General features: G+C 37.0%; 2 protein-coding genes across 2 annotated transcripts; both read left to right on the forward strand.

Annotated features, from left to right (window-relative positions):
- Positions 1-6551: 6551 nt before the first annotated feature.
- LOC141707517 (uncharacterized) lies at positions 6552-9038 on the forward strand. Its single transcript, XM_074510717.1, has 6 exons — positions 6552-6639; positions 6945-7069; positions 7331-7530; positions 8059-8256; positions 8482-8541; positions 8715-9038. The coding sequence occupies exons 2-6, from the start codon at positions 6946-6948 to the stop codon at positions 8835-8837; spliced, it is 705 nt and encodes a 234-aa protein (XP_074366818.1). The 5' UTR covers positions 6552-6639; position 6945; the 3' UTR covers positions 8838-9038.
- A 3079-nt stretch (positions 9039-12117) lies between these two features.
- LOC141690571 (putative LRR receptor-like serine/threonine-protein kinase At3g47570) lies at positions 12118-12948 on the forward strand. Its single transcript, XM_074495362.1, has one exon. The coding sequence runs from the start codon at positions 12118-12120 to the stop codon at positions 12946-12948; it is 831 nt and encodes a 276-aa protein (XP_074351463.1).
- The last annotated feature ends 1645 nt before the right edge of the window (positions 12949-14593 follow it).

The raw sequence follows: 14593 nt of genomic DNA on the forward strand, positions 1-14593 counted from the left end.
TTCAGAAATTATTTTAAAATTATGAAATTTATGTTTTTATAAACTTCAGAATATTTGTAACATTTTAAGACTATCTTCGTGATTTTCTGAAATTGTTTTAAGTGCAGTCAGGTTCGTTAATTGTGAAATACGGGTGCGAGTTGCGTTTCAAAAATACTTTAAAAATTATAAAAATACGGATCAAAGACGAGGCTTGCATGCATTAAAAAGGACACGTGGCAGTTAATTCGGGGGTGTGGCAATTGCAGTTGCTACGTGTTAGTTGCTGGGGATTTTTCAGTTTAAAAAAAAACAAAAACAAACAATAACACAAAATACACACACCCGGATACATCTTCCTCCTCACCTCTCATTTTCTGTTCTCTCGGCTCTCTCTAATCTTTCTCAATCTCGATTTTCCATATCTCCTTCCTGTTCTCAATCTCTCCCATTCCCCTTTCCTATTTCTTTCCTTGTTCATCCGCGCGTGGTGCCTGTACCTCGATAATTTCCGGCCGCCGTTCTTTTTCCTCCTCTCCGGTGAGCTCTGCCATGCGGTCTTTCCGATCGATTCTGGATTCTTTAGTTATGATTCTGTTGGATTGTATGTATACATATATACGTGTGTATATATGCATATGTGCAGTTCATTTTGTGTTCTCCGTTGGTGCCGCCCCTTTTTCGTTTTTACGCAATGGGATGGTGGCGCGTGAGATGGTTGTGTGCGTGTATTGTTCCTGTTGCCTTATTCAGTTGTTTCCGATTGAATTTTATTTTATTAATTCTGCAGGAAGAACTTGATTGGGTTTCGTGAGATAAATAAATATTTACGGGATTTATTAATAATTAATCGATAAAAATTTGTATGGAAACCCGAAATTAATCGGGTACCGACAACTTTTTACCGCCGTCCGCGATGAAGTTCGACGAGCGGATGGTGGACTGTGATGAATTTATTCTGAGTCCTAATTTTTATAAAATAAATAAATTGAGTCGTGTAATTAGTTTCGTATGGGAATGGTTGTGGAATTGTGAAAATTGGATTGTGAATTGTGTTATTGATGTCGATGATGTTTCGACGGGTAGTCCGATAAACAAAGGGGACGCTCTCCGATTTCCGGGAAATCGAACTACGGAAATACGGGAGCGTATCCGAGGATTATCGGGACGTTGAGCGAGTATAAGTAAATACATATACGTATGTTTTATACAAAACCTGATTATATGTTGTAGTGAAACATTTTGCCAAAACCAATAACCCTAATTTTATACAATGACGAGTATACGTATTTTCTGAGAATGAACACGAAATTGATTTTTGAGGACGTGAACCCTAACTAATGTCTGTATTGCAATAATGTATGTGTTACGAGTCGGGTTTTGTTAACGCATGGGTAGACTGTTAGCGAGGATATTTCAAGCATAATCGAATGTCTAAGTTAGGGTGTTTCGACCTTGTAGGTTCTAGTCGGAATGCCTGAGAATTTGGAATTGGACGAAAGATAGTTGGTGGTCAGTCGAAAAGCTCAGTAAGGTTCCAATCAAAGGACTTAAGTGTTGAGGTCGAATCTAATGTGGTCTAGTGGTTGAACGTTAAGGCCTGAGCGGCAGAGTCGGCTCAAAGTTGATCAGTAATAGTTGTAAAGCCCTGTAAGGCAAGTACTTCTGAACTTTTCTTCAAAATATATCGTAAATATTTTTGAACTGTTTCTTAACATGTCACCATTAGTCAAAATAACTCATGTTTTATATTGCAAGTGCTTTAAACTATTTACCCTTGAACCCTGATCTTTCTTGATCTTGAGCCGTAAGCCTTATTCTTTGTAAACCATCCTTTGTTGATCCTCGGATACCAAATCACACAAATATGATACTACTCCCTAAATGTATAACTACCAAACACCAAACACCGGAACAAAATTGTTTGAAAACACAAAAACTTTTATACCCCAACCACTATTTATAACATCAAAGAACTATACCTTGAAAAATCATTATTTGTCTAATACCTGATTCTTTTACAGATCAAAAACCATTTCTTATACATACCCTGATATACCCTTGAGATATCCATGAGTTTCCTTACGTTTTTACTCAAATGTTTAACCATTATTGATTATGATCTTGTTTTATCGAATTATATTGTTGATTATATTGAACTGCTTTAGGATTGGATAGTTTTTATATATGTGGACCAGATTCGTGGTCAGACCATACCAATGGTCAAGTTAGGCCAATGTGTGCCTTGGATCCAGTAATTAGAGCAGTGCTGTGTGCTTGCTCGGGGTTAGTGCGTGACTGATCTGCAGCCTAACCTTGGTTTTAAAACTTAAAGTGAATATCCAATTCTAATGATTGTTTAACAATAAACTTGATTCTTCTGAATCGTTCCATTTGAACATTGCTTAACATCAGTTATCACTGTTATGACTTGCTGAGCTAGTTAGCTCACCCTTGCGATTCTTTTTATATATTTACAGTTGAAAAGGATATGGATGATAGTAAAGTTCCTCAGTCCAAAGTGCGGCTAATGTTCCAGTTTGAGTTGGATCGAGCTAGCAAGGAGCTTCATACGGTAGAAAGATAGTAAATTGTAAGAATAATTTTATTATCAGTTGAAAGTTAAATTAGTTGGGATTTGATACGTTGTAATAAAAGTTAAGGTTGTGGCTTGTGTTCATACTTTAGCCTGTTGTGATCCATGGTTATGTAAAACAGGGTCATCGCAAATAATATTTCTTATACAGGTTTATATATTGTGTATGTGTTGTGGACCCAAACTTCTGACCCGGGTTTGGAGGGCGCCACAGGTTCGTATCAGAGCTACAGGTTATAAGTCACTGAAACAAGCCTAGATTGTCGGGATTGGGTAGAGGGTTAAGATTACGAATAAGAAATAGAAAGATAAGGCGTCGTGAGGATGAGTGCGACTATATAGTAGGTCTCCAGCACGGTTCATATTGCAATTTGGGATTCTTAGCTTGCGACATGATTTCCAGACAACGGCAATGGCAGATCCTGATTTCCCTGTATCATCTAATCGTTTGGAGCTTTCCGTTCGAGGATCGTCATCTTCTTCCAGATTTGATTTGCACCTTGTTCTTCCATCAGTATTAATGGTATTACCTTCTGTTATAACAGCTGCACCCTTTCAATCTATTCTACACTATTTTATCACCTCTTGATATGAAACTACCTATCTAAGAACCTCTCTCTATTTATTCTTGTTTTACTGGATATTCAGCTGGAAATGTATCTTTTCAGTTTACTTTACATCCTGTTCTATACCCCCAGTTTAAAACTCGTCCTATGAAGCAACAGTACCTACGAGGATGAATTCGAGAGCTACAATAAATGGTGAGTACCTGAGATATAAATAAAGGTTTTTTACCCTTATATATTTTTTTTAATATGTATGCGGGGGCATATTTGTTATATTTGCTCTAAAAACAAAAAAAAAATGCCCTGCAAATATTATTTCCCATGATAACTCCAAATTTTACCCTTGATCTTCTTCTAATCCTACCTGTATTTGGACTCTATTAATGCATGAACGTGAGAGAGTAGAGGTTTAGCTGTATGTAGGGCTCCTGTAAAACAGATCTGGAGGGGGGGGGGGACCCGCGGCAACTCCAGTGTGAGAATAAGATGGAATTTTGGAGAAGAAGGGTAAAATAAGAATTACTCAAATATATGTGGTGTGTGTATATGTGTGTAGGTGAATAATGAATGCCCCCCCCAAAACCCTCTTTTTTGGAGCCTTTTATAGGCTTCCAATTAGGGTTAAGGGTTGCTACCTTGGATCCTGATTGTTGGAAGGTTCTGGAGTTGAGGCAGGTGGACGTCCCTGATTGGAATACGTGTCCAAGTCATCTCTATCATTGGAGTGTGCCGAAATGGGGTTGGCATGTGACTGGAGCGTGATGACGTGTGTTTGGAGCGCGATGTCCCGTAGGGACCTACGTGTGGGAAAATGTGAGCCATGATAGAAGGGAATATCCTGAAGTGACAAGGCATCTTGAGGTCCACAACATCCTGGGGTCACAACGTCCTGGGGTCCACTAACCTGGAGTCACAACGTCCTGGGGTCCACTGCCATCTAGAGTCATATGATCCATAAATGAGTCCAAAGTCAATATGGATCATATGACTCTAGATGGCAGTGGACCCCAGGACGTTGTGACTCCAGGTTAGTGGACCCCAGGACGTTGTGACCCCAGGATGTTGTGGACCTCAAGATGCCTTGTCACTTCAGGATATTCCCTTCTATCATGGCTCACATTTTCCCACACTTAGGTCCCCACGGGACATCACGCTCCAAGCACACGTCATCACGCTCCAGTCACATGCCAACCCCATTTCGGCACACTCCAATGACAGAGATGACTTGGACACGTATTCCAATCAGGGACGTCCACCTGCCTCAACTCCAGAACTATCCAACGATCAGGATCCAAGGTAGCAACCCTTAACCCTAATTGGAAGCCTATAAAATGCTCCAAAAAGAGGGTTTAGGGGGGCATTCATTATTCACCTACACACATATACACATACCACATATATTTGAGTAATTCTTATTTTACCCTTCTTCTCCAAAATCCCATCTCATTCTCACGCTGAAGTTGCCGTGGGGCCGCCACCCCCCTCCGGTTCTGTTTTAGAGGAGCCCTACCTACGGCTAAACCTCTACTCTCTCATGCATTAGTAGAGTCCAAATCCAGGTGGGATTAGAAGAAGATCAAGGGTAAAATTTGGAGTTATCATCCCAAATAAAATAATAGTGCACAAAATGAAAAGACCGGAGAGGCCTGGTCTTGTGGTTTAGGTTTTTTGAGTTGGTAATGGAAGATAGAGCTCAATACACAATACATCACTGATCATACCATGGCCCTTTAGCAGCATTCCATCAACTTGATTTACATTAAGTCAAAGAGAGAAACAAACTTCGTACAAATTCAATGATATAAAAAGCTTACTGCTAAGCTAAGGAAAAACCTCACCCACCCCAGATTCCATTAGTCCAAAACTCCAAGGCCCAATAGTGAACCCTGACCTGGGGGGTCATTTAATGTGTCATTTCAATCACAAACGTACGAATAATTTAGGCTATCAATAGTCAATACTGTTTGTCATTCATTTTTCTTGTCTTGTTCTATTAAATAATCATTGTTATTGATTAATACATTGATAAATGTCGAATTCAGTAGAAATTTAGTGGAATTCACGTTATGAGATTTTACCATAAGCTTTAGCTATTGGTTGAGATTGGAGTTAATTTCGATAATGCACCGCCAACACAAAGGGGCAGGTAGTTGGTAAATCTAATGTATCAGAAAGCGACATGTTGCAGAGGGTATAACCGTAGAGGAAGCTACAGAAGAAGTGAAGATCAGCAAGGGTCTCCGAAGAAGTTTAAAAATGATATGCAAGCACAACATAGTGTAGTTAAGTTGACCTGCATCACTAACTATAATATACTAATTCTGCAAGCACATCTTCTTGGAATTTCTTGGCAGGTCTCTGTTCGCAATGTGCTTATTATTGCCAACTTAATAATATGACTGGTGGTGTTGCTGGTTTCAATCTTGTCAGGTTTCCCGGAAGAAGGCATTTTGCCTAAAAACTTCATATCAGATCGCAAGTGTCACTTCAGTTGGCCTGTATCGGAAGTAGTTTCGAGGGAGATGCAGTGTTAACAACATAGATAACAACAGCCAACAGAGGATTGGTGCCACGTTGAGCTCTTGTCCCCCTTTAGGAAGGAGGTCATGAGTTTGACTCATGGTGTGTGCGTGTGTAATTATTTAGCAAAAAAGAGGATAGATATAACAACTTTTCTTCCGTGACACAAAATAAATGAATGAAAATGAAAACTGGACACTGTGATAATTAGATTGCAGAGTACTTGCGTATTTGGCTGAGTAGGGCTGTGAAGGAGTCTATCTATCAGTATTTCGGAGCTTGGCCAAGTCATAAGTGAATTAGTAAAAAAAATTATTGCCTGATTTTAAAGTTAAGCTGTTAAAAGTTTATCTGCATTTCATTCTGAAAATTAAAACGAATTGACTTTGAACTCATTTTTTTGAATTGTAAAGCGTGATCGCCATATAAAAATTTGAGTTTGAAGTTAAACAATCTCTAACACCATCTCCAGAGTCCTAAACTGTAAAGAACAAGTCTGAAACTTTAGAAGAAGCTGAACTCCCAAAAAAGTAAGGAATCTGAAATGTCATGAGAAAATGAATTTTACATATTAGAGAATGATAGAATTGACAAGGATCTTACCTTGGTAGAAGTCTGGTGCTTTTCATGAATGGTTGGTTGGTGGGCTAAAAATAAGACGAATGGGAGAATATACCTCTAATTGGTGTTCAAATTGCACCAAACATCAGCTTCAACGACCTTATTTTTAATTTGTATCTTTTATCTACTCCAACACATAATCCTATTAATGTTTTTATAAACAAGGTTCACTAATCTGTCTTTTTTCTTCCTCTTTTTCTCCTTGAAAGATCATCATATAAACTTACAGATATCGTCGCAACTGTAACACAAGGTATTTACATTCTTACTGGTTTATGGTTACTTGATCTTCAGGGTTTGTATTCTCTCTTATCAATTTGTCAAAAGTGGATCGAAAGCTTTTTCTACAGAAACTTTGTATGTGTGTTATGTGCTTGCTATTGAAGTCCCTTTTCATAACTAGTGCTGTGATATATCTTCAACCTCAATATATTGAATCATTAGGTCAAAATCATACACCAATGATCTATTTCCTGATTGGAAACAGGAATTCTTATGGATCATATATTTATATGCTACCTATTAGTGATCTTCACCGTGACACTAGTAGACTAGCTGTATAAATTAATCATTTAATTAGTTTCATTAAAGAAATTGAAGTTCTTCTACTATTTTATGCTTTGTGATTCCTACTTATGGTTGACCTTTTTCAGTTCTTGCAGCATGGGTGTGAGAATTGGGCTAGTAATCCTCTTCGTCTTGGGAATTAGTTGGTCCGGTGATTCAAGAGAATTGCAGACCGGTAGTATCTTAACTAGTGCTACTGATCAGATTTCTTTGAATTCAGGTGAGTTCTGAAATTTAGTTATGTTTATTTATTTTATTGAATTCGAAAAAGGTTGTTATTTGTTTGGCACAAGTTTTGCATAACCTACTTGAAGTAGACAAAGTGCTTCATTACATATTAGTTGCTTTAAACTGTAGAGTCCCATGCCTAATTTCTGCCAAGTACCTTCAATTAAGTGAAAGAAAATGTCAAGGCATAAGACAGTTCTTGATTCAAGTCAGAGTTCTTTGTCAAATTTAATTAACGGAAATACTAAAGCAGGTTGGGTTGCAGCAGTTTTTCGGGGAAATGACCTCGACATAGAAAATGACAAAGAAGTAGACAAGAAAGGGGATGTTTGCACATTGTGTGAAGAATTTACTTCCAATGCACTGACTTGCCTTAATGCAAACAAAACACAAAGAGAGATCATGGACATTCTTTACTTCTCTTGCTCAAAGTTGCACTTTTTAAAGAAAGAGGTAAGTTGATTGGTAGATCCAAACACTAATTTTGTTTCTCCAGAACCACAGAGATGAACATGCTAGGTTATCATGTTCTCAGCAAAAATGAACATAGTTGTCGCATGTGCACTACATTCTTAACGATTTCCATGTATCAGTACTGTCACAATTTTTGGGAACTTTTTTACAAACCACTTATGAATGATAGTAGCCACCATTTTTTTTAATATCCTTATGCCCGTGCGTGGCTATTCATGGATCAGAATGTTCAGTGCATAGCATATCTCAGTTTAATCACAGAGCTGCTTAACCGCTAAGATTGCCTTCAAATAAATTGTCAGATTTTTTTCTGGCAGTCTGCAAAGAAGTTCCTTTTTGTTTTTTTATGTCAACATAATATGGAGCTGTTGCCAAAATTCTGAATAAAGATTTTTATTGGTGAGATTATTGTAGGCATAGTGATGCAGTTAGTGCATCTTTTCTAACAAAATCTTCTTGTTATAGCACTCATTTTTTTTTCTGTTTTATTGGTCTGTCTTCTGGCAGTGCCTAGTAATGGTAGATTACTATATACCTCTGTTCTTTGTGGAGATTTCCTCGATACAACCTAAAGATTTCTGTCGTGAAATCAACCTCTGCAAACAAGTGGCTCTCATATCTCAGCAAATTAGTAAAAACAGTTGCGACCTTTGCCATTATACCATTGCAGAAGCTTTGATGAAATTCAAAGATCCCGACACTGAGGTATGTTTTTGCAATCAGTGCAGTTGAGTATACTGTATAGCTGATGATCATACCCTTGCAATCTGTAGAAGCTAACGTTTTAAATCTGTTGAGAGTAGATTAATAGCTCTTCTTTGTAAAACTTTAAGCTCGTCGATAGCCTGCATTTGCAAGTTAATCGGTATATGATCACGTAGAAAGTAGATGCTTATATTTATAACATCTTTTGTTTTGATTTACTTGCAGTTGGATATAATCGAAGTTCTGTTGAAAGCATGTGAAGCTGTGAAGGGATATGAGAAAAAGGTTTTGCATTTAGAGCATCCCTTTTGTCTTCAATTGAATTTTCATGCTCTGCAAAATTCTTAAAATTTTGAGTTTATTTCCAACTCATATATATGTTCCTACGTACATCTTTAACCTAATTAACATTTTCTTCTTTCACAATCATCTGATTAACACTTTTTTATCTTTTGCAGTGCAAGAGAATAGTCTTTGAATACGGTCCAATGATTCTTCTAAATGCAGAACACTTGCTAGAATCAAATGACATATGCACCATCCTCCATGCCTGTAATTCTCCAAAAGCAAATGCACAGTGAGCACTAGCAGTAAAAAGAATTAAGCTTTTCACATTTCGAAAATGCTATAAACATGATGACCTATATTTGATGATGAAAATCAGCTAGATGGTGATGATTTTTTATATTTTGCATGTAAATATGTAAGGGGGAAAAATTCTAGGTTTGCATTGTAACTTCTGTTTCAGATACCAAGTTTGGAAATTGTAAAATATGTTTCTCGAGTATACAGATTATATATGTTACTACTTGCAACTAATTTTTCTCATATAAAGTGAAACAAGATTTTGAATCATTTTCACTCAGTATTAAGTTCTTATAGAGTAAAATCAATCAGTTCCATTCTTAACAAGTTATATTATAGAGCAAATACAGTACACTTGTAAATCCACATTTTGTAGTTAGCAAACCAAGAAAAAACTACATATTTGAATATCGAAATATGTGGAACATATGATTTCCAATGCCCTTGGCTGCCTAAAACTTCCAAAATTTGCTTGACCTTTATTCTTATTATATCGCTTTATTTTATACCTATCAGGGTGAATGGAATGACCAAGTCCCGACATGGGAGAATTGTGGCGCTAATAAGCCAACTTGCCCAGACATGTAAGTTTAGATGTTATAGTAGTGTACTTCAGTTATGCAACTGAAAAGTTTAGAGGTGTCATTTTTGAATCCCATTGTTTGGAACAAAACAGGAGCATAAAACATGATAACATTAATCCCTGTGAGCTGCTGAAACATTTGAATTATGGTCCCGCATATAAGCTGCATCTTTGGAGCACTTCTTATGTAAAGATGCAATATATTCATATACAATTGCACATACATAAATGACACTTTTTAGGCTATAAACTACCATGAAAGCATATGGTCTCCCCAAAAGTTCAGGAGATGTTGGCTTCCTTTTGATTTTGATATTTATATCATCGTCATTTGCCTAAACTTCTTGCAACAAAGGTTTGGTTCCTTGGGAAAAACATTGCAATCTTCTTATTTTCTTATGTTCAATACCTGTCTCCGCAGCTATACTTGGGGACCCTCTTGTCCTGAAATGCTTAAAAGCTTAGCTGTAGAAGTTCTTTGTAGTGCTTGAAAAGGCCCCGTGGCATCAATGGATATGATGATTTCTGTTGAAGACCTACGATGCTCCAGAGAGGTACTTGCCCTGTTGTGGAATATGATCTGCTTTAACATAGAAGAGTAGTAGGAAAATTTCATTTTGACATGATAATGTTTAGATTTGAGAATTATGGTTTTGATTTTGTCAATCATGTATATTGGAATACTTTATATTAGTTTGATAATAATAATGAAAGTTGTGTTTATTTAGATGTGATTCATTTTGCTTGTTTTAGCTTTGGTATTTTAACGTATATATATGTATTATATATATAAAAGGTAAATATGTAACCAACTAACCATAGACATCAGTTAATAACTGATGTCTTATTATGTCTAATATATCGTTAATTTATGAAAGCGTTGTTGTATAGGCACATTTGATATCATTTCTTATTTTTCACATCGATTACTAACCGATATCTTAGTATATCTAATATATTGGTTATTTATCTAGAAACGATGTATAATATTATTTTTTACATCGGTTGGTCCAGAACCGATGTGAAAAACAGGGACCTTTTACTACACCCACGTAAACATCGGTTTTTTGCACTATTGACATTTTTATGGTAGTGAGTGAGGGCCCAAAATAACTAAGGTACATAGCTTGCTTGAGAAAAACATTACAAGGAATTGGCATGCATTTTGGTGTATGAGCAGTCCACTTCCTGCCATATATCTCGGATTTAAATTTTACTGCGCAATCCTGATATTTAGCTTTGTCAGATTCATCATTTCCTTAGTTTTGGTATTAGAAACCTCTACAGTTGTAAATGCATTTTCAAACAATTTCACCGATCAACAAGCTTTGCTTTCTGTCAAGGCTTCGATAAAATCTGACCCATTGCGTGTGCTGAGCTCATGGAACAATTCCATTCACTTTTGTCACTGGAAAGGCATTACGTGCAACCACATTCGACAAAGAGTAACAACATTAAACTTCACCTCAATTTTCATGGCTCAATCCCAAATGAAATTGGTCGACACAACATCTTTATTTAGGAAACAATTATTTTCAAGGTGAATTTCCTTCCAATTTAAGTCACTGTAGAGACATCAGAAACATCAGTATTAGGAGTCACTGTAGAGACATCAGAAACATTCTTGGATTGGCACTGAACAAATTCCGGGGCCTGCTACCCCTACAACTTTACAACATTTCATCCCTTTGTAGTCTACAACGGTTCAGATTACTTTATCCCTTTATGAGTTCGAAGGAACGCTTCCACCAGAATTAGGAGTCACCCTTCCCAATATACAATGGTTCTACACGGTAGGGAACAGATTTTCAGGGCGGTTTCCACCATCAATAAGTAATGCGTCCAATCTTGTTATATTTGACATAGGACAGAACAATATTACTGGCCTTTTGCGAATACATTTTGAAAACCTTCCTGATATTAAACTGCTAAGTCTCGGTGCCAATCTGCTAGGGATATTCAACAGTCCGACGACTTGATTTTCTTCGACTCTCTGGTAAACTGTACCTATTTGCAGATTTTGGACTTATCTGGGAATCGTTTAAGAGGGGTGCTTCCGAATTCTGTTGTAAATCTTTCCGCCACTACAGAGATACTAGATCTCTCTGGAAACCAAATACGCAGAAGCATACCCCAAGAAATTGGAAAACTTGTGAATATGATACGACTTAATTTGAATGGCAACTTCTTAACAGGGACAATACCAAAATCAATAGGAAAACTATCAAACTTGGGTGTGCTAACTTTAGGTGAAAACAACATATCAGGAGTGATTCCAAATTCCAATAACAACATTACTCACTTGAGTGTTCTCAGTTTACAAAATAATATGCTCCAGGGAAGCATACCTACTGGATTGCTTACAATCTCAACTTTACAGAAAAACTACTTAAATCACAACGGCCTTGGAGGTGTAATATCTGAGCAACTTGTCGGACTTTCTTTCCAATGCGTATTCCTTTATTTGGATCAAAATCGATTTACAGGCTCACTACCATCCAACATTGGAAGCTCGAATCAATTGGTTCATCTCTATGTTTCAAACAACAAATTAACGGGAGAGATACCTACTATTCTCGTTAATTGTGTGATGTTGGAGCAGCTAGCAATGGAAGGAAACCTTTTTGAAGGTAGAATTCCGTCTTCTTTAAAAGCTTTAAAAAGTCTTGCATTTCTAGATCTATCAAACAATAATGTCGGGGACTATTCCAAGTTTTCTTAATGAATATAATCTAATTGTATTCCTCAACCTCTCGCACAACAACATTCAAGGAGAAGTACCTAAAGACGGTCTGTTTTCAAATGTTAGTCGTTTTTCAGTTGTTGGCAATTTACGGCTTTGTGGAGGTATTCAAGCATTGCACTTGCGTGCTTGTCCTAGAAAAATCTCAGGGAACAAGAAAAAGACAATTTTCCCTAGGATGATACTTGTTCTTTTTCTCCCCCTTGCCGTCTTTCTAGCTTGTCTTTCCTTTATTATTTATCTACATCGGAAATCCAAATGGATGAATAATGTCCATGTCCCAGTATTGCAAGAGAACCAATATCCCAGGATTTCATACCAAGATATCCAACTAGCTACTGAAGGTTTTTCCCTAAACAATTTGCTAGGTGTGGGAAGATACGGTTCGGTTCACAAAGGAACCCTCAAAGCATTGGAACAAGTTGTTGCTGTGAAGGTACTAAATGTTGAATTACGTGGAGCCAACAAGAGTTTTTTGGCAGAGTGTGAAACATTGAGAAATATTCGTTATAGGAATCTCATGAAGATCATCACAACATGCTCTAGCACTGATTTTAAAGGTAATGATTTCAAGGCATTGGTTTTTGAGTTCATGACGAATGGAAGTCTAGATAACTGGTTAAATTCAAGTTCTTCCTCCCATCGAGGACATGAAAGAAACTTGACGTTACTCCAGAGACTCAGTATTTCCATTGATGTTGCACTGGGACTGGATTTGGGACTGGATTACCTACATCATCATAGCCACACAACTACACAAGTATCATTGATTGTGACATAAAGCCAAGCAATGTTCTTCTTGATGAGAAACTTGTTGCTCATGTTGCTGATTTTGGTTTGGCGAGATTCTCTTTTAACATCAATCAAGCGCATACGAGTTCAACTTGTCTTGGAACAGTTGGATATGTTCCGCCGGGTAACTAGTACTATAATATCTTTTCTTCATTGTGTTAACAGTCTAAATACGATATAGACAATGTTATAAAACTGAATATAAAACTAATTAACATGAACATTCCTAATTCTTAAATCACATAAGCATATAAGAATTATCAATTAAATTAAGAGAAGGGTTTCAGAAAACAAACAGAGATTGAATTTACTCCCGAGTCCAACTGTCTTTTTAAAGCAGTTTCGCCCCGCACCATCTGTGTTGAGCGACCTGCTTCCCAGGATAAAACGAGATACTAATATAATCGATAAATCGAAAATACTCTCCGCGAACTTGATTTGAGCCCGAGAACTATCACCGGAATATTTGGAAAATTTAAGACCGAAGAGATCGAGAACTAAAGAGACGACTCTTATTTTCTCGATTTAATAAAACTGGTGCCCTAAAACTCTATATATAAAGAGAGGCTTGAAAGGACTTGTATTTTTTTTTCGATGTGGTACATGGTATTTATAAACCAAAAAATAGGTTTGTGCTCTCGATGTGGTACAAAACCCACTTTTCACATTAAAATGTCACACTTTGGAATATCAGTTCTCATTCACCTTTTACTCATGAATCCCCTCGAAGAGCAGAATACGTTCTAATAAATACACACCGCTAACACATAATGGGTCTCACTCATATAGAGTCTCAAAATGATTCACAACTTAGTCTAAAATACTAAATTTGTCCAATAATCCCCCACAAATGAGACTGATGGTCCAGTAGCACGCACCAGATAGACAAACAGACGCAGAGCTTGACTTGGTGATAGTTCCGGTGTCAGATATAGCATACGGTAGGTAGATAATGCTCCTTGAACCTTCGCTCGAATAAATATATCGACTTTACTGGTAGACAGTATGACACAATGTCCTTGAACTGTTCGACCTTTTGTGTAAATGATGATATACTTATCACTATATATTTCCTGACTTATTCAGTTCTCATGATTATGTCCATTTTAGCCCTGGAACATCGTCCTGGTTCTGCAAGAGTTTCTAAAGAATTGTGTCTCGCAATTCTCCTTTCAAGCGGCCCCACTTATTTCTCAAATAGGTGATCTTTATCTTATAGAGTAACCCATGTTTACTCAACCGAATTCCATGTATTCAAACTTGAAATCCATGCATTCGTCAAAGATCATTAAAAACATAAAGTTTAACCTCATACCTTACGAGTCTCACTGTTTCATCATCATAGAAATAGGCTAGGGGTTACCCCTACAGTGTTTTGGTCATCATGATTTAGTTGTCCCATTGAACCAAGTTCTTGGGATCTCTAGTCAGCAAGATTAGGTGTCCACTATGACACCGTTAAGCAATATTTAAGGCCCATTCCTCTCGATGATTTTACAACAATCTATTGGTCTAACTAGATTCCATTGGCTTAAACAGATTCACTCAGTTTAACCATCTGGTTAATAGATCCAAACATTATCATTTGACTTTACATAGTCAATCATGATAATTCTCGTTGAGAATAGTTGTTT

Source organism: Apium graveolens, chromosome 2 (assembly GCF_009905375.1).
Source record: "Apium graveolens cultivar Ventura chromosome 2, ASM990537v1, whole genome shotgun sequence".
In the NCBI taxonomy this organism is placed as follows: Eukaryota; Viridiplantae; Streptophyta; class Magnoliopsida; order Apiales; family Apiaceae; genus Apium; species Apium graveolens.

Bases quoted from the DNA above. Each gene is read 5' to 3' on its own strand.
- LOC141707517 (XM_074510717.1), top strand. From the start codon at position 6,946: ATGGGTGTGAGAATTGGGCTAGTAATCCTCTTCGTCTTGGGAATTAGT. The intron at 7,070-7,330 runs GTGAGTTCTGAA...ATACTAAAGCAG, and splicing joins TCAGATTTCTTTGAATTCAG to GTTGGGTTGCAGCAGTTTTT. The intron at 8,257-8,481 runs GTATGTTTTTGC...ATTTACTTGCAG, and splicing joins TCAAAGATCCCGACACTGAG to TTGGATATAATCGAAGTTCT.
- LOC141690571 (XM_074495362.1), top strand. From the start codon at position 12,118: ATGTCGGGGACTATTCCAAGTTTTCTTAATGAATATAATCTAATTGTA.